This window comes from Rhizophagus irregularis, chromosome 15 (genome assembly GCF_026210795.1).
Source record: "Rhizophagus irregularis chromosome 15, complete sequence".
In the NCBI taxonomy this organism is placed as follows: domain Eukaryota; kingdom Fungi; phylum Glomeromycota; class Glomeromycetes; order Glomerales; family Glomeraceae; genus Rhizophagus; species Rhizophagus irregularis.
Window position 1 is genome coordinate 3,380,180 of NC_089443.1, and position 26,657 is coordinate 3,406,836.

General features: G+C 25.3%; 7 protein-coding genes across 7 annotated transcripts; 3 read left to right on the forward strand and 4 right to left on the reverse strand.

The window, feature by feature from the left end:
* Positions 1-890: 890 nt before the first annotated feature.
* OCT59_007462 (uncharacterized protein) lies at positions 891-2,147 on the reverse strand (the record flags this gene model as incomplete). The annotated part of the gene is made up of 5 exons (XM_025313842.2): positions 891-1,136; positions 1,209-1,337; positions 1,411-1,578; positions 1,695-1,969; positions 2,081-2,147. 5 exons carry the CDS (start codon positions 2,145-2,147, stop codon positions 891-893), a joined length of 885 nt encoding a protein of 294 aa, XP_025186598.1.
* A 4,030-nt stretch (positions 2,148-6,177) lies between these two features.
* On the forward strand, positions 6,178-6,752 carry OCT59_007463 (uncharacterized protein; the record flags this gene model as incomplete). The annotated part of the gene is made up of 3 exons (XM_066148859.1): positions 6,178-6,423; positions 6,501-6,635; positions 6,717-6,752. 3 exons carry the CDS (start codon positions 6,178-6,180, stop codon positions 6,750-6,752), a joined length of 417 nt encoding a protein of 138 aa, XP_065998710.1.
* A 1,124-nt stretch (positions 6,753-7,876) lies between these two features.
* Positions 7,877-8,858, reverse strand: OCT59_007464 (uncharacterized protein). The gene has a single exon (XM_025313840.2). It carries the CDS (start codon positions 8,713-8,715, stop codon positions 8,218-8,220), a length of 498 nt encoding a protein of 165 aa, XP_025186596.1. The 5' UTR covers positions 8,716-8,858; the 3' UTR covers positions 7,877-8,217.
* Positions 8,859-12,062: 3,204 nt separating this feature from the next.
* On the forward strand, positions 12,063-12,749 carry OCT59_007465 (uncharacterized protein; the record flags this gene model as incomplete). The annotated part of the gene is made up of 1 exon (XM_025324376.2): positions 12,063-12,749. One exon carries the CDS (start codon positions 12,063-12,065, stop codon positions 12,747-12,749), a length of 687 nt encoding a protein of 228 aa, XP_025186595.2.
* A 2,409-nt stretch (positions 12,750-15,158) lies between these two features.
* Positions 15,159-16,043, forward strand: OCT59_007466 (uncharacterized protein; the record flags this gene model as incomplete). Its single annotated transcript, XM_025313839.2, has 1 exon — positions 15,159-16,043. The coding sequence occupies one exon, from the start codon at positions 15,159-15,161 to the stop codon at positions 16,041-16,043; it is 885 nt and encodes a 294-aa protein (XP_025186594.1).
* A 4,850-nt stretch (positions 16,044-20,893) lies between these two features.
* Positions 20,894-21,739, reverse strand: OCT59_007467 (uncharacterized protein; the record flags this gene model as incomplete). The annotated part of the gene is made up of 1 exon (XM_025331522.2): positions 20,894-21,739. The coding sequence occupies one exon, from the start codon at positions 21,737-21,739 to the stop codon at positions 20,894-20,896; it is 846 nt and encodes a 281-aa protein (XP_025186593.1).
* Positions 21,740-25,014: 3,275 nt separating this feature from the next.
* Positions 25,015-25,363, reverse strand: OCT59_007468 (uncharacterized protein; the record flags this gene model as incomplete). The annotated part of the gene is made up of 2 exons (XM_066148887.1): positions 25,015-25,098; positions 25,175-25,363. 2 exons carry the CDS (start codon positions 25,361-25,363, stop codon positions 25,015-25,017), a joined length of 273 nt encoding a protein of 90 aa, XP_065998711.1.
* Positions 25,364-26,657: the final 1,294 nt, after the last annotated feature.

Sequence of the window (26,657 nt, forward strand, 5' to 3'; positions counted from 1 at the left end):
TTACTGTATAATATGTATGATGAATTTTTTTTTTTCATGATTGATCAAAAAATAGAAATCCAATGATTTTTTTTTTGTTCAACCCAGAACGTGAAATCTGATCTTAGAATAAAAATAGGGAAGGGAAAATTTTGTCTATTTAATATTTTTATGGCAATAATATATTTACATATCTATAATAATTGTTCAATTATTTTATTTAAAAGAGATAATATCATTTTAGTACGTTGTGTAACAAATCTCAAAAGAATTTTTCGTCCTACATTATAGATTATCAATTTTTTTTTCAAAAAAAAAAAAAAAATTTCAATATAAGGAAATATGAATATAAGGGAATAGGGGGAATAACCCGATTTAACTTTATATTTTTTTTTTTTTTTTAATAATTAATTATTTATGAAATATTTACAAACGTATCAATCGTATCTTGTAATACTTTACGAATCTTGAATTGATTATTAAAGTTTGATTTGTTGTTTTGACAAAGAAAAAAAAAAGAAATATTAAATTTTTGGCTGATCATTTTTTTTCTTTTTAAGAAAAAGTAATCTTCTTTTGATTTATTGATTATATGTATATATATATTGTATATACTGTATATATAATATAACAATTATAACTATTATAACTATTATAATCTCTCGATTAGATAGAACAATTCCAATTAAAAAAAAAAATTTTATTATACCAAAATTATACCAAAATTACACCCATTAACTTTTCGGATCATATCCTTTTTTCTATAAATTATATATTTTTATATATATATATAATATATACAAATTAATAAATGATCTTTGTTCCTTTTTAACATAAATCGAAAATGTAAGTATTTTAAAATTAATCTTTCCTTTTTTTTTTGTCGCACAAACAAAAAAATTCTTTGTTATTTAAAAAAAGTACAAATCAATTTTATTAGCCTTTGTCATTTCAAATTCCCATTTAGCCGAGTTCCAATCTTCATCATCAATTAAATTAATCTTATCATTAACTTGATTTTTATAGGTGATTATATTTGGATTTATATTAACTTGATAACGGTCGCGAATCGTTGAAAGTATGTCATTAAATGATGATTCTTTTGAAACACGGAGTGAATGTTTTTTGTTTATAAAATTACAAGTTAGAAGAATTACCTAAAATTAAAAAGGAGAAAATTTATCATATGATATAAACATAAATAAATCAAAAATCAAAAATTAATTTACCTCTTTACCATCACCAGATATAATACTATTAAATGATTCTATTTGATCCTTCTCATCCCCAATATAAATAAGTGAATTAATTTCTGAAACTTGAACGATTTGTTCATTTAGTTTTGGCTGATTTTGTATCTAATCCAATTAAAGTATAAATCGTTAAAAAAAAATTTTTTTTTCTTATTGATAGGGTTTATCATGTCCATACCTGATGTATAATTAATTGCCTAACTCCTTCTTCAAAGAATCTTAAAGTATTAATATCAACCCACTCAGATGGCGTAAATACAAAAATGTTTTCCCCTTCCGTTACATTTGTAGGATCATTTGAAATTGGAATACGAGTCCCAATCAATCCTTTAGGATTATTGTAATACTAAAAATAATAAAAAAATAAAAAAAATAATAATAAAAATAGAATTGATTTTTAATAAGATGACAAATCAATAAATAAAAAACATTTATTAAATTATTATTTTTTTTTTTACTTGCATATCTGACAAAATCCTTTTTTAACTCCAAATAAATGTTACGATTTGAAGCTAATTGGAATTTTCGAACTTGGTTTAAGGGTATGATGATTTCTGTGTAATGTATAGTTATACATAATTCTAATGTAATATATCTTAAAACTAAAACACTTTTTTGACTCATTTTTTCATTATTAATTATTCTAAAATCGATTTTTAGAAATTGATGATGCCAAGTTTTTAAAGAAGAATTAGATATACTCCTATTTGATGAGGATACATCATGATATTCATTTTCTTTTTTTTCAAAAAAAAAAAAAGGTTATATTATAAATTAAATTAAGCGTTTAAAATAATTTTTGTTTATCTCTCTCTTTTTTTTTAAAGACGAAGAAAATTAACCCTCACCATTTTTATCATCATAAAAATCATCATTTAAAGGGCTATCTAGAAGACTACCTCCTTCGAAACTCATTATATTACAAGAACCTTTCGTTTTATGATATTTAGTGGGAGAGAAAATTTTTTGTTAGCCCCAGGAGAAAATATTTGTATACATGTGCGTGTAACATACTTAGTGTGACATATCATGTGACAAGATGTTAGCCACCATTTAACTTGGATTAATTTTTTTATTTTTTATATCATTATATATAAATGTTTTGTGCCTTCAGTCTTCATCATAGTATGTATTTGTTTGGATTCTTTCCAAGTTCAAGTGAAAATGAATATAAAGTAATATAGTGCTTACTTTCCCAACTTTTATTGCTTCTTCTTCATCATTATCTATTATCTATTGTACTATATATTAGTAAGAATTTATAGAATAATATATTGAGGTCATATTATATTATTATACATTTAAGAAAATAAAATTGCGACCACTATGTCTATTGGTAAACTATTAAACAATTACACGGATTTAAATTTACTATTTAAGTATCATATCATTTTCGTCATTTATTATCCTTTTTGGTGTTACTCCACTAAGCTTTTGTCCTGTTTCAATTCTGGTAGGTTGAGTTTTTTCAATTTATTGACTTTTTTGACTTTTTTGTGCGACATGAAATACTGTAATTCGAAATTTTATCTCCTATCAGATTATCGGAATCGTATTCAATTTTATGTATATTATAATTATTGACTTTCTTAACCGCATACGGATAATTCGGTAATTTGGTAAGTTAAAGTCTTCATAAGACTGTTTTTATCATTATTGAATAAATTCTTTTGAATTTTCGAAATAAAATAAATAAAATAAATACTGATTCCATTTTTTCTATTTCGGAGACTATTTTATGTGATGGAAAAAGTTCTCGGTTGGTACATCAGTTTTGATAAATTTTGATATGTACTGACTCGGATCTGGCTAAAGATGGAAGAGATGGAGAAGCTCCAAAATCAACATCTTCCTTTTTTTTTACAGTAGGGTCCAGTATTCCGCATCATACTCTCGAGTATAATATATTTTAGTAATCATATAGGGTGATGCTAGGAAAAGGGACCAAATCGACAAAAAATTTTTTTTAAAAATAACAAATGTTCCGGATCAGATGATCAGATCTACATATATTTTACTTATAAACCCTTTTTTTTGAAAAAAATATCAATTTGGTCCCTTTTCCAGCACTCACCCCAATTTATTGTCTTGATTCAAATCTCGGTACACGATTAACCGTAATTTCTTGATCGATACTCATTTTAGTAGAACGTTTAGCTTCAAAATTAATGTCTTCGGCAAAACTTTCGGAAGGAAGGGCCCCTTCAGCATCATTTCCAAAAAGACAATTCCTTCTGCTGGAGCAACTTCAGGAAAAGAAACATATGTTGTAGACCAAAAAATATATGGTTATAGTTTATTTAGGCACATTTGTTTATGCATGCCTGATAAATAGCTTTAGTTTCTTCATCATATTTTTTTTTAATAATAGCAAATGTCCGAAGAACTAGTTCCAGGATATGTTTTTTTATAATGATGGTAATTACAAAATCAAAGAAAATAATAAAAATGTGTATATTTATTGAACTTATAAATCTTATGGCTGTCTTAAGTAAGGTTTGTTGCCGTAAGTAACGATTATTATATCGAATTACAACCTTTAGCGGTTGTAATATTATAAACGTAAGCTGTAAATTGGCTGTAAATACTACACTATTGTGGTTAGCTAAAAGATGGTAATTCTGATTTACAACCATTATCTGTTATATTTACTTTAACTATTTACGTAGGCCAACACTAGCCTTAAGCTTAAAACAGAACTGATTTCTTGCATTTCGAAATTATATATAATTCATTATCATTTTTGCTCTTTGTTTTTCCGTACGTAAGGTATCTTAATTGCCGATCCACGAATGAATCGGACCTAGTGATCGGCAAAATCAAATCTCCACTTCCAAAAAAAGTAAAGTCGGTCAATTTTTAGCCAAACCAATTAAATTTTTTTTTAAAAAAAACTTAGAGATTAAATCTATTTTGTAAAAATATAAATTTAAGTATTTCAAAACTCAAAATTTTGCGAATTGCTTTTAAATATCATCAATTAGCGAAATTTTAGTAAAAATTATTTATCATTTTTTTTTCTAATAAAAGTACTAGCAAGAAGTCTCAAAATTCACACATATATACTTTGGACGTATATTAATAGAATATTAAAAAAAAAATGATATAATAAATGTAAAAATATTTCCTACTTTAAGGTTAACTAACAATAATCCATTTTCCCATTTTTAATGCTTATATGAAACTTTTATAAATCAATCTTTAGGAATTTAAAAATGGTAATTTTATCTTAAAATATAAGTTCTGAACATATTTAAAGCATTTATTTTCAAATTATTAAGTGAAAAAATTTTTCGGTTTTGTGTCGATGGTTACACAAATTACGAATTGAAGAAATTTAAAGTTTATTGGTGAAAGTTTGACTTTTTTAAGAGCTATTTTTGATACTTTAATAAAATAAAGCAAATGTCAAAGTTTTTTCATTAAAAATTTCAATCTATTCGATTAAAAATTGGTGGATATCCCTATATTGGAAATGCAGATTTAAGGGGTGGTCCGATTGGTACATGGATTACTAATTAAGCTTTTAATCATCATAATGTTGGCTTTCAATCCTAATAAATGCTGTACATCATAATTATACCATATTATACCAGTATTATAACCCTGAAAATAAATTATCGCAGAGTCGAATTTTTTAGGATTAAAACTTTGGACGTACCATCGTTTACACGAAGAAAAGGTTAATAGTAAAATCCCACCGAAATGGATTCGCCCACCTGATTATTATCGCAGGGACGAAAATATGCGAGTTTATTGAATTCGTCAAAATCATCGCTTTCAGTCCTAATATAAATGCTGTATTCCATATTTTACCAGTATTATAACCCTGAAAATAAAATTATCGCAGGGACGAATTTTTTTAGGCAGAACTGTTACATTAAAACTTTGGACGTAATATCGTTTACACGAAGAAAAGGTTAATAGCAAAATCCCACCGAAATGATTCGATAATTTAGTTATCACGTGAAATACTTGAACGTAAGACTTAAGACTAAATCGGCCTAGAATTAGGATCAAAAATTTTGACCGGAATTATAAAAGATCACATGATATAATTTGCAAAATTGGTTAAATCAGTTCATTAATGTTAACAATCGAATTTTGTAATTTAGTGATTCGTCATCTAGTCATGCATCACTATTACTTAATAGGTATAAAATAATAATATTTTTTATATCATATATGGCAATGATTTAGTATGGGGGTGATTTTTTTGTTAAAATCCCTACAATATTAATCTAACCGCAGGTACCTGCCAGCTTGAGTTTTACATTACTAATTAATCATATGCCAAAAACCCAGCTTGAGTTAATGCGTATGCGTATGTGTAACAATCATTAACGAGAATAAGTAAAATGAATTATGATCTAATCATTTGTAAATAATAACTAAAAGTTTATGTTAAGGATTAGAGTATTAGACACAAAATATAGCCGCAGGCGTTATGCTTTCCCCCCCCTGTTGTACAGCATATTACGCCTGTAATAATACTATATATATGAAAATTTCTCCGGAAAATTACTTACCGTTAACTAAGCCGGAGTTGCGTAATAACTCAAAGAGATATTTAACAAATGACGAAATTTTTTGTATAATTCCACTTTATAATAAAATTTTATAAAACAATTGCAATTTGTTTAACATTTTCTATAATATTTCAACAAACCTTCCCGAACCGATTGTTGGTCATACGACTCGACTGTACTGTATATTTAAAGTATATAAACCGCAGTTAACCGGAACTCCGGAAGGTTTGGATCTGAATTGAAAAAGATAAAGTGATTCTCATGACTTTATAATGAAATCACATAAACAATACATGGCGTAATTATTTAATTCCGTTTTAACAATACACGTGATCTTCTGACTGAGTATAAATAGTAGCTTTTAAACCTTTTCATTTGCGCAGTCTTATTTTTTTCTTAATTTTTTTCTTTTCAAAATGGCATCCTCAAATAAAGAAGATTCATCTATTATAAATACAACAACAAAATCATCCTCAAATCAGTCAAATGCAATAAGAGAAGACTCACAACAACAACAACAACATACTGAGTACAATACTGAAACTGATTCTATTCAAGAATATGAACCTTTCCTAAACGATGAACATATTGAGTACCGAACTGAAACTGATTCAAATTCTCGTTTGAGTAATGTCGGTGATAAGGTCGTTGAAACTGTAAAGGTAAAGTTCTGCACCAAAAGCTTTATTGTTTTATATGTTTTATTTGGAATATAATATGTAATTTTATATAATAATAGCATGGAGTATGTTCAGTTCTTGGAACTACTGATAAAAGTAATCAAGAACAAAAAACACAACGTCCATTAACTGCTAATCGATCGAACTCACCCTCCTCTAAAATTGCTCAAAAAGAAATTTCTGAAATTGAAGAGGTAATGAATTACTGTAATTATGATTATGATTCTTTTTTTAACTTTTAATCTTTTTTCTAACTTTTTATATTTGTGTATTAGGAATATCTCTTTGTTGTTTCACGATCAGAATATTAAAAAGATTTTTTGAGATTCGATCTTTAACGTTCGCTCTATTATTCTATAAAATAATATAAGCTGTATATACATAAATTTATATATATATATATATTTAGTTATTTAGATTATTATAATATTTTCTAATTAATTAAATATTTTTCATTAAAGCTAAAAGCAATCACGCATTTTAAATCGAACTATATGATCAAGCGGTTAATAAAACGAGTTTAGAAATTTTAGCCGAAAATTCATATGAAAGAATGTATAATAAATCTATGAGTTTACGCTATTAGAAGCTAATATTTGACATAACAACAATAAACATTAATTGTTAATTATTTAATTATTTATTGCTATTACTATTATTTTGGTTAATGGTTAATTATAACAGTGATGGCGGTAGGTACCTGTTCTACTTTTCAGCAGTACATTTTTACTAATAAGGAAAAAAATTGGTTTTTAGTAGAATTCTGTGTAACTTTCACTATTAACGGCGGAACATCGAGTTACGGCAGGAATTCATCTCAGTACCGACAGAAAATAGTGTGTACTCTCTCTGAAAGTCTATTACAAAATACACTATTTAAGCCGGAATTTACTATAACGGTTAATAAGTTAGTTACCTGACTCGATTTTTTTTAATAAATAATGATCTAATGATATTTTCTGTTATTGTTTTTATTATGTAAAGAGATACTTGTAAATCAAGAGATAATAAACCAACTCAGATTAAGTAGATAAAAGCCCACAACCCTTTTTAATATATAACCCTTTTTAATATATAACTCTTTTTAATATGTATAAAAATGATTGGTACGTGATGACATCCTTTATGAATTTACTCATTATTCTATATTTACGTCATAGTATACCAAATATGAATCTGTAAAGTTGGGAATCTACGATCATATTGATCACATTTAAATTATGGTCTAACGCTTTCTTAATTTTGACTTAAATTTGTACTACTGTGCCTTAAATAGTAACTTTCATTAATTCCGGCCAAAATATAAGCTGCTACGGAAAATTACGGAAAATCACGGAAAATCACGGAAAATACACGGAAAATACACAAAATTTCCATGAAAAAAACTTTATAGACATCCCAAAAAAATGGCACGATAAAAAACATACAAGTATACGTGATTTAAAGTATTTTTGATATATGAAGTATGAACTTTTATTGATTATAAGATATAAAATATAAATTTTTATGTAAGTAATTTTTGAAGAAAGTATAGTACAAAATGTATTTAAAAATATTAATTTACAAAAGATAAGAGAAATAGGAATACTTGACTTTAAATCAATTAAAATGAAGTAAATCCTAATCTTTTTTTTTTTAAACAAAAACTATAAAATGGTAAAAGGAAAGAAAAAATTTCTTTTTTTTTAAAAGAATCAGCTGCTAATCTAATTTTTTTTTAAAAAAAAATTTTTTTTTTTTTTAAAGAAAGAAAAGAACAAAATGTTTTTTTAATTTTTATGTTTCAGAATATTCTTGAAAAGCTTCACAAACGGCTACAGCTTTAACACCCAAACCAAGATATTTAACATTTTCCCAAATCTTTTTATAATTATCCGCATCCAAAGATTCATATAATTTATCATCATTACCATCATATAAATATTCAAGTATAGGTTCAAAATTTTGAGGAAAAGGTAAACCAATGGTCACAACATCGCCACTCGTCAAATTTTTAAAAACTTTTTGAAAGAAATTTGATTGTAAGATAAGATATTCTTTATGAACAAAGAAAGGATTTTTATTATATCCTTTAATATGAAGTTCAGTATCAGCTGTTGATTTATCATTATAATAACTTGGTCCTAAATTATGTAACTTTTCCAGAATATAATTTATTGGAATCCCATCAATTAATTGTAAATGTCCTTGAAAATCAACATTTTGTAAATCCGGTACAAATTGATCAAGTGGTAAAAATTGTGTTGTCGTTGTTGTTGTTGTTGTCGTTGTCATATTTGATATTGATAATATTGATAAAAAAAGATTTGATTATTTTTTAAATATTTTTTTTTACAAAAAAAAGATATTTTATTATTTTTTTTTTGGCTTTTGATTTTTGTCCTTTTCTTTGCTTTTTTTTTTATTTATTATTTGATGAGAGAGAATCTTGGAGAAAAATCAGCATTTAAATAGTCAAAAAATCTTATATCATTGAAATAAACATTATATTTTAAGAACAATAATAATGTTAAGGAGAAATAAAAATTGTCACAAATCACGGGTAACAATACCTAAGTGGAACAATACATCATATCAAATTATTTACATTATTCGGAAATTTGTACAACAAAAAATCTAAAAAAAGAAACAATATTATCACATTTTTTCAAATTTTTAGCATTGTGGTGACAATGAAGTGATAAATTTATCAAAAGTAATAACTTATTCTCATAACATATCTTACATATGGAAATCATATAATAATATTTAAAAACCTTCTTTCACCTTTAAGTAAACTCATATATAATAGGTAGAAATATGCGATAAAAGAATTGATTTACTAAAGTCAATAATAATGTGTTGCGAATTCTGCGCATTTTTAGAAATGTGATAAGATTATTCAATTTTATCACGAAAACGAAACACGAAAGGAGGAAAAAAAAAAAAATTTTTTTTAAAGTTTTTCACCTTTCCAAACAAATAATAAGATTGAAAGTTTATCGATAAATGAAATACAATTTAAGCAATTTAAGATTATGACATGTCAACTGATGTTAATGTTTACATTCTTCACATATTTCCTAATTCATGTTAAAAAAAACAATAAAATAATAAAAAATTTATTCAGTTTCAGTATCCGACTTTTTTTAGAAATATTGTTTTTTTTATCTATGATCTTTTTTTTTTGCTATGAAGATAATCAAATATAATTTAGATCTTTTACATAATTCTAAATCTAATCTTAAAAAAATGATACACTATTTTGGACATGTAAAATTGTAAAATTCAAAAAAATTGTTCTTACATTTTAATTACTATATGCTATATGTATGTATAACACCTGCGATAATAATGTTTTAAGATAATTTTTCTATTGGTAATTAATTTTTATTATAATGATTCGGGTTCATAGTGTAAGGAATGTATAGTTACATCATTTAACATAACGTAATTATAAACGTAAGCAATCTAATTTATTATAGTCCTGCAATATTTATTTTTCTTCACTATTCAAAAATTCATGATATCCAAATGAGTATCAAAAGGTAATTTATTGATGATAATCAACATACATTAAACATGAAACATTATGTTTGGTCATACCTAATTATTTTAATTTGTTTATCTTAATTCAACTAAACTTTAATTAACTTATTTGTTTTTTTTCCTCAAATGTTGCATATGTGTTATATTTGTTTCAAAAGTTCTCCATATTATTTGGTCATTAAAATAAAAATATTAAGGAACTTAATATTTTCGGTAAGTTTTTGTTTCATGCTCAAAAAAAAAAAAAGAAAAAAAGAAAAAAAAGTTTCAACAATTGAATGTTACAGGAGTTTATCTATTTAGAAGAATTTTGAAATTTTCTTTTTTTTCTTTAACGAAGAGTAAAAAATTTAAAGATCTTCATTAAATCGTTTTTTCCTACATTTAATTAATTAAACACTTATTAACCATAATGATGTGATCTTCAAGTTAATCATGAACTAAAGTAGTAATAAATGTTATGATTTTTTTATTATTATGGTTAATTTGATCGTTCGTCTTTCACGTTTTAATTAATCGGCGAAAAAGATTTACGTCATATAAAGGTAATAATTTATGCAAAAATACATAACAATCATGAAACAAATGAAATAACATAACAGTTGAACAATTTTTTTTAATGTTTGAATTTCCGAAATTAAATTTACTTCACTGTCCGATGGAGAAACTATTCGTCCGCTGATCGAATTGCCATCATTTAACAAATAAACAAATAGAATAAACAATGATATTATTAAAATCAAAAAGTTTCAATTACAATACAATCAATTGTTGGAATATATCGAATTAAAAATATATTTCTATAATTGTTGATAGTTGAAAAATTTTTGTCAAATAAAATTTTATTACTAATAGTTCGATCGCGAGCGCAGTACATTTTTTTTTTGTTTTTTTTTTTAACAGTTTCGACTTTTATTACAATATAGAAAATTTCAGGGGGTTTGACTATTGTATCCCCATTATGATTGGTTTGTGTTGATAGAGGACATTTAAATCTGGGTATTATTACGTGATACTAATAAAATCATGGGATGATACCTTTCCCCGCACTCGAACTTTTGAAGTTTCGTCTCAAAACATGGTTTTATTATTTTTATTATATAATCATTATATGCTTAAAGATCATTACTATAATAATTCAATTTATTTATATTATATAACATCATATAACTCTAATTCGGGTTCGAAACTTATTAATTATGAGCTGGAATAGTTGAAAAATACTGAAAATACTTTTATATTATTTTGTATATTCAAGGACCAAAGGAAAAATGTCAAAAAGCAGCAAAAGCTGCTAAAGCAAGTTAAAGTAAAATTATAATCTACATTACTTACTACGTACCTATTGAATTATCAGAAAATCTTTTTTGAGGATTTTTTTGATAGTCTGTGTATTTTTTTATTATGGGAAATGTTAAAAAGAAATCTCACCTCGCGAAAACTTATATCCGTTTATATTTGCATGATCTACCAAAATACATTTCGGAAAAAACATAAACATCATTGCATAAAAACATGGTTTATATGAATTATATACATGTATATGGAATTCTATGGAATTCCGGCATGAGAATAATTACCCGGGACAAATTTTATGCGTAAAAAAAAAATACTTTTGGAAATTAGTCATTTTGATTAATAACTTCTATAAAAATAATCCAAGTTAAAAATGCCATTATTCATCAATATCCTATAGATTACAATTAGATAATCATGAAAAAAACTTGAAAAGTAATTTTTTTTTTTTTCGAATTTATATCAACATTTTTGGATATTTATAAGACCGACACATTTCACTTAATAAAGTAATTTAATATGCATGTCAAATAAAATAAAATTAATTACATTAGTTTCGTCCTTAGAAATATTTTTTGCACATTAAAATCAAATAAGATCATATGATCTTTTCTATAAGGAGCTTTCAAAGTCTCACTCTTTTAGAAAAAAAAATCTATATATATCTTACCTTTTCGCTCTACAAATTTTTTTTTAAAAAAAAGAATATTTTCTTCTCCATTTATAAAATAAAAAAATAAAAATAATAAAATCCCTTTTTATTTATAAGTATATTCTTATTATTAAAATCGTTAAAAATGCCAAAGTGGTCATTCATTCATGAAAATGGACGTTCCCCAATATCTCCAATGGCTTTACGTAAAAGTATGTCAAAAGATTGGAGATCAATCTCTGTACCATTCCCTCCTAATGTTAATCCAGCGGATTTTGTTCAGCCAAGAAAGGATGGTAAACCTCGTAAAAGATGTGCCAACTATTTCTTAATATATCGTATTCAATTTGCAGAGGCTTTACGAGCTAGTGGATACAATACACCATTAATGACAGATATTTCCACAATGGCAGGTGATGCATGGAGAGAAGAACCTGAATTCGTTCGTCGTTATTACAAAAAAGTTGCAAATGAAGTTAAAAAATTACATGACAACTTATCCAGAGGTTCAACGACACCTCAATCATTAGAAATGTTTGAGAATGAAGTTGAAAATTCAAAAGGATTAATTCCTTTACAAGTTAATATAACATCAAATTTAATGCAACCACAACAATCTTATGAATTTTCTATGGATCAAACCTATCAAAATCCTGATGAAATTCCTCAATTTATTACGAACACAATAGAATATGATCAATCTAATTTAATGAATGAAAATGATTATTCAGTAGGGGGTTATAATAACTTATTTTTTCAATCAATTAATGAATTAAGTCTTGGACTCGTTACATCCGAATCAACCAATTTTTATGATTATTTTTATAGGTAGATATTTTTATAGGTAGTTATTTATAGAAAAAGAAACCCTTTTTTTTTTTTTTATTAAGTCAAAATTAAGTATGTTATATGTATATATGCTAAAAGGTATAAAAGGTAAAATTTAACAAAAAAAAAAAATTTCCTTTCTTCAGATTTAGAAATTATTTGTATATTAATTAAAATGCTTGTATTTTTGACCAAATTTCTTTCTCTAATAAAAGTTGTTTTTTTTAAAAAAAAAAATTTTAAAAAAAATATAAATATTAAAATAATATTCACAAAAAAAGAAAAAAATATTAATATTTCAAATAATAATAAAGTTTTTATTGTAATTGTCTTTTAAAGTTAAGCTTGTATTTAATGTGTGATACATGCATAATTTTTTAAAAAAAATAAATGACTTAAATATTTTGGCATACAAACCCATAACAACTTCTATTTTTACATTTTTTTTTTTTATTTCTTGGCATCTAGCTAATGAAATATATTCACGTAAGGCGTGGTCTTTCCTGGTTATAGGAAGATTTTTTTGTTCTTAATTGGGGGTATCGGGTGAAAGAATTCAATAATTATCAGTCACAAACAACTTCTAAAAAGTAACACTTGTATAACCTAAAAGAATGATTTGTCATTTACTTTATTTTTATTTTATTTTTAAAATGTTAGACAGAAACATGATTTGTCATTTATTGTCATTTACTTTTTCATAATCTTTTTGAAACGATCAAAGTTTCAAGATCACGTGGATATAATAAATTATAATGGTCGAACCAATCCTTTATCGCATTTCAGCCCCTGATCTTCATTTTCGTCATTTGTATTTGGAAGACCGAGAACCAAATTTTGTACTTTTGTACTGAGAGAGTTATCACAATGTTTACGGTTTACATTGTACAACATTTTTTTCCCGATTCCAATAAACAAATGTGATATTTTTAATAATTACCATCAAAATAATTGTGCATATATATTTATTACCAAAACGTTAGAGAAATTTTTTTTTCCTACAATTCCTCTTTCGACTTATTCCGACCAAAAAAAAAAAAAAGGAAACCCGAAAAAATAAAAAAAAGAAAAAGCACAAAAAGTGGGAAATTTCGAAAATATGATTTGAACTAATATTTTTTTATTTTTAGTAATTTATTTTATTTATTTATTTATTTTTTTTTAAAAAAAAAAACAATTATTTAGAACAAGGTTCAATAAAAATAAATGCATTTTCATCCCCTTTTGAAAAAAAAAAAGATATGAATTAAAATTCGTTCTATTTTTTGTTCTGGACCGATAAATATTAATAATATTATTTAAACAAAAACACAAAATAAGGAATTTCTACATTGGAATATCCTATAGTAAAATTATTACTAAGCTGTTTTTGATGATATTTACATTTTGTTTGGCAAAAATAATAATAAATAACAAGAATACAAATAAATATCGCTCGGATATTGAGCCAAATAATAAGTACTAATTTTATTGGGAATCTTGCATTGAGTGACGTGTTCAGTAAATATAGGTATATATAATTTCATACCAATAATGGTTTCTCCATTGTACGCGTCTTATTCAATTAAAATAGAGTATATAGATTACTTAGATTACTTACATATGATTCTTTCGTTTTGTTTTATTTTTCAAGTAAATAAAATACGACCTCATAAAGATCTTTACGGTAAAATCTTTATTATTGAATAAATTATTGACCCATAAATTAAAAACAAAAAAAAAGATATATTTGTATTTAATGGACAAGTTTCGGAAATGAAATCAGACAAAAAGTTTTAGAAATAGAAATCTAATTATTAAAAGATGAACTATTCAAAATGAGGGCCAATTAAAATTTCTTAATAGTAACACGGATGTTTAAATATGGAATTTTTAGAGAAGGAAAAATTTTCCGTGGATTCTTTTAGATACCAAATTCGGTTAGACTAATTCTTCTCTTTTATGAATGGGGATAACTATTTTTATCAAATTTTTTTTGTGAACTATTTTAGTCGGCTCTCTTAGCACTGACAAGCCACATTTTTGTCAACCCTTGCAACCCCTATTTTAAGAAGTATTCTTTTGTGTATTGTGACAATTATATCAATTTCTTTATATATATGTAAGTATATATACTGAATTTATTTTATTATTTTAAACTACAATATATATATATATATATATATAAAATATTTTTTGAAAATCTTCCCCATTCAAGTTAAAAAAAGATTAATAAAAAAATGCAAAGATATTAAAAGAAGATCTATGTTTATTAAGTGGATCTATAGGTTGTACCATGTTACTTTTTTTTGACCAACCTAGGGACGGATATCAGAATCCTTAAATAGCCCCTTCTTGATAACAAACATAATTTCATCGGAGTTTAACTCCCATTATTAAAAAAAAAAAAATTATATATAAAAAGCTCAAAACAATGCCTAAATCTATTTCAAAATATATTATTTTAAGGAATAAATATTCACAAAAAATGGATACCATCGGTGAGAAAATTTCCTTTAACCGTTCAAAGGAACAACAAAAGACGCGCAAAGTCGTAGACTCGCCACCGACTTTGAATTTACCTTTTCCACCTCATATCGTTCCCGAAGATTTAATAAATAGTAAAACACGCAAACTTCCTTCCAAGCCTTCAAATGCTTTCTTTATTTACCGTAAAGTTTATACTAGGGAATTAATTGCTCAAAATTTACGGTTTAAGATGACAGATGTTTCACCTTGGGTCTCAACCTCTTGGAACAATGAACCTGAGGAAGTTAAAGCTAAATATAAAGAGATTGCGAAGGAAGTTCGAAAAATTTATAAACAAACTAAACTTGATGCTGCAGATGAATCAGAAATTATATCTGCTAATACTTCACCAAAACTATCATGTACTCAACCTTTAACTCCTTTACCAACTCCACCACTTGAAGAAAATAATTTTAATTTCGAAATTTCAAATCCTGAATTGTCTCAAGAGTATTATTTTTATGGACAATTAATTAATACAGGATCGCAAAATTCCAGTATGAATAATGAATTAAATTATTATAATGGTACTTCAACACTTACCGATTCCAATAATTTATTTGAATTGTCTTCAGATAATTCCACTTTATTGCAAAATAGTTCTGAATTTTATGATTCACCTTCGAATATTTTTGAAAATATAAGCACCGAATTAGCATATCCAAAATATATGCAATTTCCAAACAACTCTTCACAATTAGAGGAACCTTATACATTAGATTTTATTCATAACAATACCGACAATGTCAATCCATTTGAATGGAATTATGAAGAGTTTCATCATTATTAAAAGAAAACAAAAATTCTAATTATTTAAAGTATCTGTTGAGCCAAGTGTAATATATAAGGACTATCATTTAATGTTCTTTTTTTGTAAAATAAAAAGAATTTGTAAGTAATATAATGAATTTTCATTATGGTAACATAATACAAAATAATTAAAATTGGTTAGTCTATAAATGTAAATAGAAATTATTTATGGCAATGAGTAATATAAGTAAGTATATTTTATGGTTTATATGTGATACGTACCGTAAGATGAATAATAAATTGTAATTAAACATTATAATACATTATAAGATATTTTGATTAAGGCGCAGTATTGCGAAAATTATTATGATCTAAGCAAATTACGGATTTTTTTTTTAAAAAAAAATGGCTTTTACAGATAGGTTTTTTATTTATGTAACAATAGCGTGTTATCGCGCGTTAAATTATTTGTAAATTTAATAAAATTAATCTAAGTTTTTTTTTTAATATGGCAAATTTTGATTTGTTAACAATTTTGACTATTTTTATTTACCATTTTTTTTTTAAAAAAAAATCGTTCAATTGGACAATTATTCACAAATATAAATAATAATATAATTAATATAAATTCATTATTTTTTTATCTTTAATTACTTCCTTCCCCTGCTTTAAATGATGGCTTAAAGAATGTTAAATAATACTTGACAAAAATTATTACATGAATAGGTCAAGAGTCTAGAGATACTCACTCGGGTCCTACGGTCTTAATCGGTCCTGACCAGTCTTTGGAAATTCTTTGAAAAAAAGTAACGGAGTTTTGTTCCTCCAAATTTTTGGGGCGCAGTAGAATTGGTTAAAGTGACAAAATTTGGGTTTAATCCAAACAGTCAATTCAATTCAAGACTAGATTAATTTTTTTATGACCAAAATTTTTCTCGAACTTTAGTTAAATTGGCTTTAGAAAAAGCAGAATAGAGGACAGTTATCGGTCTTTTCAAATCCCGCTGCGGCATAAAAATTTCAGATGCAGATCAGAGATTTTTTCTATAAAGACCGAATAAAGACCGAAAGACCGGCTCTTTACAAAGGTCAAACTTTAAAGAAATTTATTAGATAATTTGCAGGCACTCAAATTTCATGTATAAATCAATCAATTGACTTAATGCATTACAAATAAACATTAATTTAATCATCGATTGCTTTAAAAAAGTTCGATTTTCTAATGAATGATTTCAATTATGTTTCAGTTCTTGTTTGAAAAAAAAAGTTTTATTCATAGAATAAAATATTGTAAAAAATGTAAATAAAATTTTTTATGTACCATTTTTCTTATTTTTCTTTTTCATTTTTCTTTTCTTTAACTGAATTTTACCGATCACCACCAAATCTATTTGTAATCATTGTGTAGCCCACTTGCGTAGACCTACATATCGTCAATGAAGTTATCGATAAACAATGCTGCAATATACGATGAAGGTTACAAGTTGCCAATTCCTTTGTAATTCCGAATTTTATAAACTTGATTGTTTTATTATCTTTATGATTTTCCTAAAAAAAGTCGGAGCCCATTATAACCAATAAAACCGTTGTCATTAGGGTGGCTTAAAGACTCGTTTACTATAATTAGTTAAATTCCGCGCCACGATCATTTTCAGAAAAGTTTTGATTGTGTAATGCTATTCATTTTCATAATAAAAGAAAGTAATATCCCCGGAAAAAAAATTTTTTTTTCTAAGAAATTTGAAACATTTGAAATTAAAACATTCATAGAAACTTGTGTTTTCTAATAATAAAATCGCGAAACTTGATTCAGTACTTGTAATGGAAATTTTGAGCCCAAACTCGCTTATTATTTTAAAATGGTGTTACGTTTATCATTTTTGCTTACTTAAAGAAGCAAAAAAGAAGGAAAAATGAATCCGAACAATCAAAACATTCTTACAATCTTAGTAAGTATCTTCTCACACACTATTGATTTTTTGATATTTGTGTACTCTTTTTTTTTTTTCGTGAATAAATAAAAAGTAAATAATGACTAAACTATAAAAAGTTAATTCATTTGTTAATTTATAGTATTATTTTAATACGTATTAGTGCACTTTTTTTATTATAAATGCGTAAAATGAACGATTTAAAAGAATTGATAATGATAAATGGAAATAAAAGAATATAATTATCATATCTTAGAAATTCGAAGTTTTATTTTCTATTATTGATAACAGTAGAAATAGGATAACAAAAAGAATATTAAAGTTTAAAATCTTGATCGATTAACATATTTCGTGACTTCTTTTAGATAATTATTTTATGCATAATCGGATGATTTCCGAATTTACTGTAATTTTTTACTGTAATCGCGTTTACACGTATTCTACTTATAATAAATAAAAATTGATATATTGAAAATTATATATATGTACAATAATATATTATATCATTTTTAATCATCAAAGTAATTTATGAAACTGTTTATAGATAATTTTTAATGATTGAATTCCGAACTCCGTATTTTAATCAATAATTCCACCAAAAGATCTAAAATCGCGTCTTACACGAGAATAAAACGATAAAAATGAAATATAAAGAGTATTTTATAATTTATATATTCTCTATTTAAAGGGAACAAAAAAAAAAATATATTTATATTATTATATTATTATTATATTGTTATCTAATCAATAATTATTAATAATTTATTTATACCATTTATGCCATTATTGTATTTTTTTATTTTATCTGCATATCTACAATTGGTTCATTGATCATATTATATTGTTCTGCAATTTAATCTTATCAAGTTTCATTCTTGGCTTGTCATAACATGTGGTCTTACTTGTCGCGTAAAAGAATTTTTAGATCCGATGAATTTTTTTCAGCCAACGTAAATAAACGGAACTTTAATTTTTTATTTAGATAAAGATTCCTAATTATGACGAATAATAATGCGTTTTAATTTGATTTGAATATGTGATAAATAATACTTATCTAATTCTAGTTAAATTTTTGATTGATTTTTTTAAAATCAGATATTGAAAAAATTTTACTGCGGTAGATTTTTTTATATCAAACAAAGAAATACATTATCAGTAAACAACTACAGGAAATTAAAAAAAAAAATTAATTTCGGAAAGCAGTACAGATAGAAAACTGTAAAAAAAAATCCCGTCTGACGACAATATTTTTTTTCTGGTTTTCTGGTTTTCTGGTATTTTACTGCGGTAGATGAGGTAATGAGGTAAAATTAACAGTTAACAGTACAATAAAAATTATCACGTGATATCATCAATCGTTGAAAGAAAAAAAAAGAAAAAAAAATTGATTGGTTCGGTAATTCAGAATACTTAAACTACATACATAGAGATATTTACTTTGTGCATTGTGAATCCAATAACTATCTAGAAGAACAAAAAATTAATATTTTATACAGCATATCATTTACGAATTTATAATAATTAAAAATCCCCCCAATTTCCCCAGCTTTAAAATCCGATGTTCAACATAAATTTTAATAAATTAAATTTCCGGTATTAATTTTATTATTATTAGGAGTTTAATTAAATCTGCCTGCTCTATCCTTAATTTGGGCTAGTAAATAGTATTATTAGTTCGTGTTACCTTGTGACTACCATATGACCTATAATTTCCCTAATATGTAAACAGTCTATATTTTCTCTTCCGAAATTAATAATATTTGCTTCTAAAATGATTTTTTTTTTATCAATGAGATAGAATTATTATAATTGTTAAAGTAGGATAACAAACAAATGAATATCGTTCATAACAAAAAAAAATGTAAAGATAAAAAGAAAAAAATAATAAATAAAATAATTATTCGCATGAGTTGATTGTAATTTTGAAACTTTTTATGCAAATCGTGAAAAAATCAGGTGAAATTTCCTAAATATATGCGTTTCGGTAATTAAATTGAATTAAGATGACACATTCCGAATATTTCTCTCCTTTTTACCAAACCTCCTTAACGAAAAAGGTACCATTATTCCAATTCTTTATTTGAATGCATGGATAATGACATCCATAAATTCTCGGATGCAGCGGACATCATCCGAATGATTTCCGGAAATCATCACCATTTTACTTTCTTAAAACATACATTTTTAAAACTTAACCAGATTTAATTATTTGCATGACGTATAATTGTCGTATTGGATTCAAAACCAACTGTTTTTTTTTCTTTGGAAAAAAATATTAATAAATTTTTATTAATGATGGACCCCAATTCAAATTAGGAAAATTTTTAAGGAGTGTGAACGGGATCATTCAAAAAAAACTGTAAGTTAATCATTTTAAATATATAATTTTTTTTTTTTATTACATATAATCCTTATTCTTAAAAATTATCTATAATCTAAAATCGTTTTAATCATCATCACATGACAACTATAATCATACTTTCTTTCCGATTAGAAAAAAAAATTGACGACGAAGTAAAAAAAAAAAGGTCAAAAAATTTATTCATAAGGAAAAAAAAATGTAGGATTATTAAAAATTAATTGGTTGTTCGATTATTATTATTATTTGTAAAGGTAAAAGAGAGGATAGTATTAGTATTTACGTAATTCGACGATATACCAGCGTCATCATATCCAATTGTCTAAATGTGATTCTTAAAGTAGCCAAATATTAACAATTAAGATTGAAAAATTAAAAAAAAAATAAAAGTAAAATAAAAAGTCATGTACCCAATTTGTTCACAAGAAATTATTATAAAACAGTCTGTGAACCCGCCACAAAAAGTAAATAGAAATAAACAAAAAAAAAAAATTAAAGATTAAAAAAAAAATTTTAAGAACCACTCAAGACAAAAAGTTTGTTGGTATATTTTGATTTTTTAAAAATTATAATGTGAGAATATATATTATTATTAATTATTTATGGAAAATCAAAAGATTCAGGAGAATTTCCTAATGAATCATTTAAAGAGTCCGCGTCAGATGAAAAACCAAATGGAACATCAAAATTTGAAGTTAAAGGTGTATTGGCCTCAATAGGAAGCTGAAGTTGGTCATCGTAAATTTCGTATTGAAAATAATCGAATGGAGGATTTCCACAACTATTTACAAGATAAAGATTTCTTGAATCAATAGGAGATGCTATTGGTGAATATCTATGAGACGGAACCGTTCTAATAGCTGGTGTATATGGAATAGGTGATGTAAAAGGCATATATGGAGAATATTGCGGTATTGAAGGGTGGTTAGAAGGTACAGTCATGGAAGGTAAGACGACACAACCTTCGTCTAATTGACTATGAATTGGAAGAAATCCTGGTTCGCTCGGTGTACGATTGAAACAAGGTCTTCGTCTTTCCCATCCTGATGAAGACGACATAGATAACTGTACGTGTATTCTTTCCACCTCTCTTGCAATGTCTTCATATTTGCGTTTAACATGTTGTGGTTCTCGTTTCCAAGATTTAGCGGCCATTCTAGATACTTCTCTCATAGATAATCTAAATCCTTGATTTTGTAATTCTTTGGCGTATTCATTTCGATAAATCAAAAATTTATTTGTTGCTCTAGAAAGAAGGTCCCCATTTCTATTCCTTCTAATAAGATCCGCTGGATTTATATTAGGAGGAAATGGTACATCAACTGGCAAATTAGGATTGGGAATAGGAGGACGAAGATTTTGTGCTGGCGATGTAGCGATCTCAGATTCATCGATAAAAATCCATTCATGAGTGACTCCGCCTCCTGTAGAATTATCACCAGCCATGATTATTATTAAAAAGATTATACGTTATATATTTACTTTTTTTTATTTGGTTTTTTTTATTTATTAATTTTTTTCTTTTATTTTTTTTCGGCTTCGAAAATTAATAAGAGGGAGTTTTTCTTTCTTTTTCGAACTTGAATGAGACTTTTTTATTGCACAACGCCAGCTGAGGTGGAATAACTTTTTTCTTTTTTTTTTTAAAAAAAAAATTATAATATTTTATTTACCTGGTGTGCAATAGGAGGAAAAAAAAAGGTGAGAAGTTAAAGCTATTTATGTAAATTTTTTTACATTGTCACGAGGTAACTTTAATTGTAAAGAACTGTTTAATTAACAGTCGTAGTTTATCATCATATTTAGTATCAGTCATATTAGGAAAACCGAGATCTTTTAGTGGAACGCTTCGATCAATTTATCATTAATTTTTCGGTCAATTAATTTATTGCGCATGATACAGAGATGGCAAATTGATTTACTTTACACATGAGACTGAAATTTTGATATTCATTTTTTGATAAATTTTATTTAACTTGCATTACTTTAAAAACTTAAAATCTTACTAATCATATTTTTAATTATAACTTAAATTTTATAAGTGTAAAAAATTTTATTTATAAATGCGCCACCAAAAAAAAAAAATATAAATTTACGAATTTTAATTTACTAAATCTAAACTTATTCCATTTAATTATAATAAAACTGTGGGAAAGAAATTTCCTTTATTTGGTAATGTTAACATGTAACTCGTGGGGGCATTAATTATTAGCATAAGATTCTTTAAAGAAATTGATGTGTGGGGTTTTGTACAAACTTTCAAATGTTTATATAATATATGAGATGTTTGATGTTTTATACCTTTTTTTTTTTAAAAAAAAAAGTTCTTTATTGAATTGAATTTACTTTAATAAAATATATATATATTAAACTTTTTATTTTAATTACTTTAAAATAAAATATATTATATATTATACTTTTATCTTAATTTATTTTAAAATAAAATATATATATTATACTTTTATCTTTGTTGGAGATCTTCGAGTTATTTTATTCTAATGAATATCTTGAATGGTTCAAAAGTGATTAACTTTTGCTACAGAAAAATCTACTTGGGATTTTTTTTTAACAAATATTATGATCTTATTGTTAAAGGAAAAACTTTTTATTTAAATTCGAACAGAATTTTGCCAAGACAAATAGATTATAATAATCGACAAGACAAATAAATATTTGATCATAATAATCGATTAAGTTACCTTTTTTTTTTAAAAAAAAAATATCGAACAGAATTTTGCCAAGACAAATAGATTATGATAATCGACAAGACAAAGATCATAATAATCAAGAAAGACATATAAATTTCTTTGATTACGATCGTCAATTCTTATTTGCAAAACTAATTAATTCAAAAAAAATTGAGATTTAATAACACGAGCGTAAAAAAAACTATGTTTTACAATATTTGTTAATTTTTTTTTTTTTTACAAAAAAAAAACATGTGGAAAAAAAATCACGATAGAAAATCAATAAATTAGTTGTTCTAAATATGGGCAATGCCTTCCAGTATTTAAAATTTCCCTCCTCGTATAAACAGATAACATATGCTGATTATAATCACTATTTTTGTCATTTTAATAAAATCTAATAATTAAAAATCAAATCTCACGCGCTCCTTTAATTTTATTAGTGTTCGATTGGGGGGAAGGGGGGAGGGGAAGGAGAGAAGGGAGAAAACCAAGAAGGGGTTGAATTTCTTTGAAATTTTGTGCAATCATAAAAATTATAAATTATAAATTATAAATTATAAATTAAATATGAATAAATAAATGAAATTAAGTGATCACATTACTACAATATCTTTTTTACAAAGAAAATTATTCATATGTTGATTTTCAAAACTTTTAATTAGAAAATTTTAATGACGTAAAGTTGCACTAATTTCGAAAATCCCCGTGAATTTCAATTGTTTTTTTAATCAACAGGGTTTAACCCGATTATTACAGCCGTAATTTCAGGCGTAATTTCAGATAATTCGAATGGAATTGATTTGAAACTTGATTTTCAAAATTCAGGGGTACTCATGAAAATTAATCTCCGCTGCGGGGAGGGGGGGAGGGGAATCGACAAGACAATAAATGATAAATGAACGAATGTTATTAAATATTCATATCGTGTTCTCGTGATCATGATAGAAAATGATTACTAAATACGTAACTAAGCATGATTGTTCGATTATCAGTTTATTGAAATTTTTGTTCTAAAAAAGGCCATTGTATTCGATAACTTTATCTAGGAATTTATTTTAAAATATTACATTTAACAAGAAAGAGATCAAAAAAGGTAATTTCTTACACACTTCAGATGTGTTAAAATAAGGTGTTTCAGATTTCAACTTTGATTATTTCAATATATAAATTAAAATATTTATAATATAAAATTATTCTAAGAATAAGATTATTATTGTCTCTGATCTCTTTTTATTTTTTGACAGGTTAAGTCTCAATAATATTTCTATATTAATATTTATTTGAGTTTTTAAGTTATCAACTTGGAGCATTTAAAAAGAAAATGGAAACCCTTCCGAAATATCGTTGGAATCTATTATTTATTCTATTTACTAACTGCTGTTTGTTTCACGTGTTATGTTCTACAGTACACCACACACAAAAAAACATTCTATTCTAATTTACAAGCGTCTATTTTATTCTATATACATTAATTCTAAAGAAAAAAAAATAAAAAAATGAAATAAAAATAAAAATAAAAAAGATAGAAAAAGAATCTAAAATTAGGATTATTTACAAAAAAATGTTTCTATGTGAAAATAATAATGCTTCTATGTCGAAAAAAGGAATGTTTCTATGTCGAAAAAAGGAATGTTTTTATGTCGAAAAAAGGTGAAAATAATAATGTTTCTATGTTGAAATAAGGTGATGTTTTTATGTCTATGTCGAAAAAAGGTGAAAAAAAAAATGATTCTTAAAATTTACAAATCTTAGTTGAAAAAATGAATTACATTATTGTAGTGCATAAAAATATGAAATGAGATGTTGCGAAGTCAATGAAATGACAAATGTGTAAACTTAATTGTTTATGAAGAAAATGTTAAAAATGTGAATGAATGCATAATGTGTATATATGTATATATATAATAAAAACGAAGAATTGAATAATACGATATTGTTGATTTTTGTTCGATTTTTGCCATTTAATAATCGATTTTGCCGGAAAAAAAAATAAATTTTTTGTTTGTTTCGCATATATTTTGAATACTTTGATCACCCTTGACAGCAGAAATCCATATCATCAGTATGGATTTCCTCCTTTTTATTCTTCTTTTTAATGAAAAGATTTCGAAATTTCTAATTAAATTATTCAAATTAGTAAAAACTTTTAAAATTCAAAAAATTCAAGATAAAATGAATATATAAAACTTACCCTAATTAAACTCTTTTTCTTTTTCGAAATTTTTTTAATAATTTTTTTTCTCAAGGTTGGTTTTTTTTCATGTATCAAAACAGCCATCTGTTCATTTACACACCATACGAGAATAAATTCTTCTTCAAATTCTAGATCAGATAATTTGAAATATGCAGACTGCTTAGAAAATAAGATTTTCTTAAACATTTTTTTGTCTTGAAAAAGAAAAAGAAAAAAGGGTTGAGGGTGATTTGACACCTTTCAAGGTGCAAATAGAAACTTTATTGAAATATCTCAAATATTTCTTCAAAACACTATTAACGTTAATTATAACAAAAAATAAATTTATAATTTTTTTTTTTTTTTTTTACAAATAAATTAAATGAAAATTATCATTATTAGATAGATTTTAAAAGGAACTTTTCAAGTTATTTTATATATACATAAATTTTTTTCCCCACATTTCTTTCCCCACATTTTCAAATTTTTATTTTCAAATGAGAATTATGAGAATTAATGACTCAATACGATTTCTGTAATCCCCTAAACTAGTCGTAGTTAAATTGAGAATTTTTTATGTTTCGTAACAGGATTTGTGGTTCTTTGTAGGACCGTATTATGAAACACATATATGACGAAATATTTATTTAATAATTTTTTTTCGCTTTTTTGCATTCATTAATATACTTTTTTGTTCGAAATACAATGATTGAGCGGGCATATTTGTTATTCAAACCATTTGTGTCAAAAAAAGAAATTTGAATTTGTGTCTCTTCACGTGATATCAAAAATTAATAGTTTGATTGTCACAAGATGTTCAGTAATTTTTAACATTCCGGTTTCTTTGTAATAAAGACATGAATTATTATTAGAAATTCCAACATAAAAAAGATAATGCAACCTTTTATCTATTCCATTCATAAGATCATATGACTTGAGAGTTAAGACTTGAGACAAAATAAAAAATAAAATTTAAAATATTCGCACGGACATGAACGTTTTATCCATGCTTCGTGGCTTACATGCAACCGCCAGTTAATCATAAGTTACAGTATAAGAAAGATAACATTGTAAACTTAAATTGGGCGTATTACGGCGAATATTATTGTAAATACTTTTTTTGTAAATATCGTACTTAATTGGATTCTCATTAAAAAGAAAAAAAAAAAGCCACCGTTTTGCCATTCTGTCTTTGTATTTTTGTTACACGATAATCAAACATATGTATAATGCTCCTAAGTACGTAATAATGCAGGAACTGTAGGACAAAAAAAATTTTTTTTTTTTGCAAAAGTCGTTTAAATTTTGGTTAACTTCGCTTTTAAAAAACTGCATGTTGATTATCGGTTGATCCTTTTAAAAGCGAAAATAACAAATTAAGAAACATCATTCAAAGAGACTAGAATTGATCAGAATTAAAAATTAGAAATATTTCGGCGATGATTCCTTTTAAGTGTAAATAAGCGTACGCATGAAATGTCAATAAGATTTAATTATAATG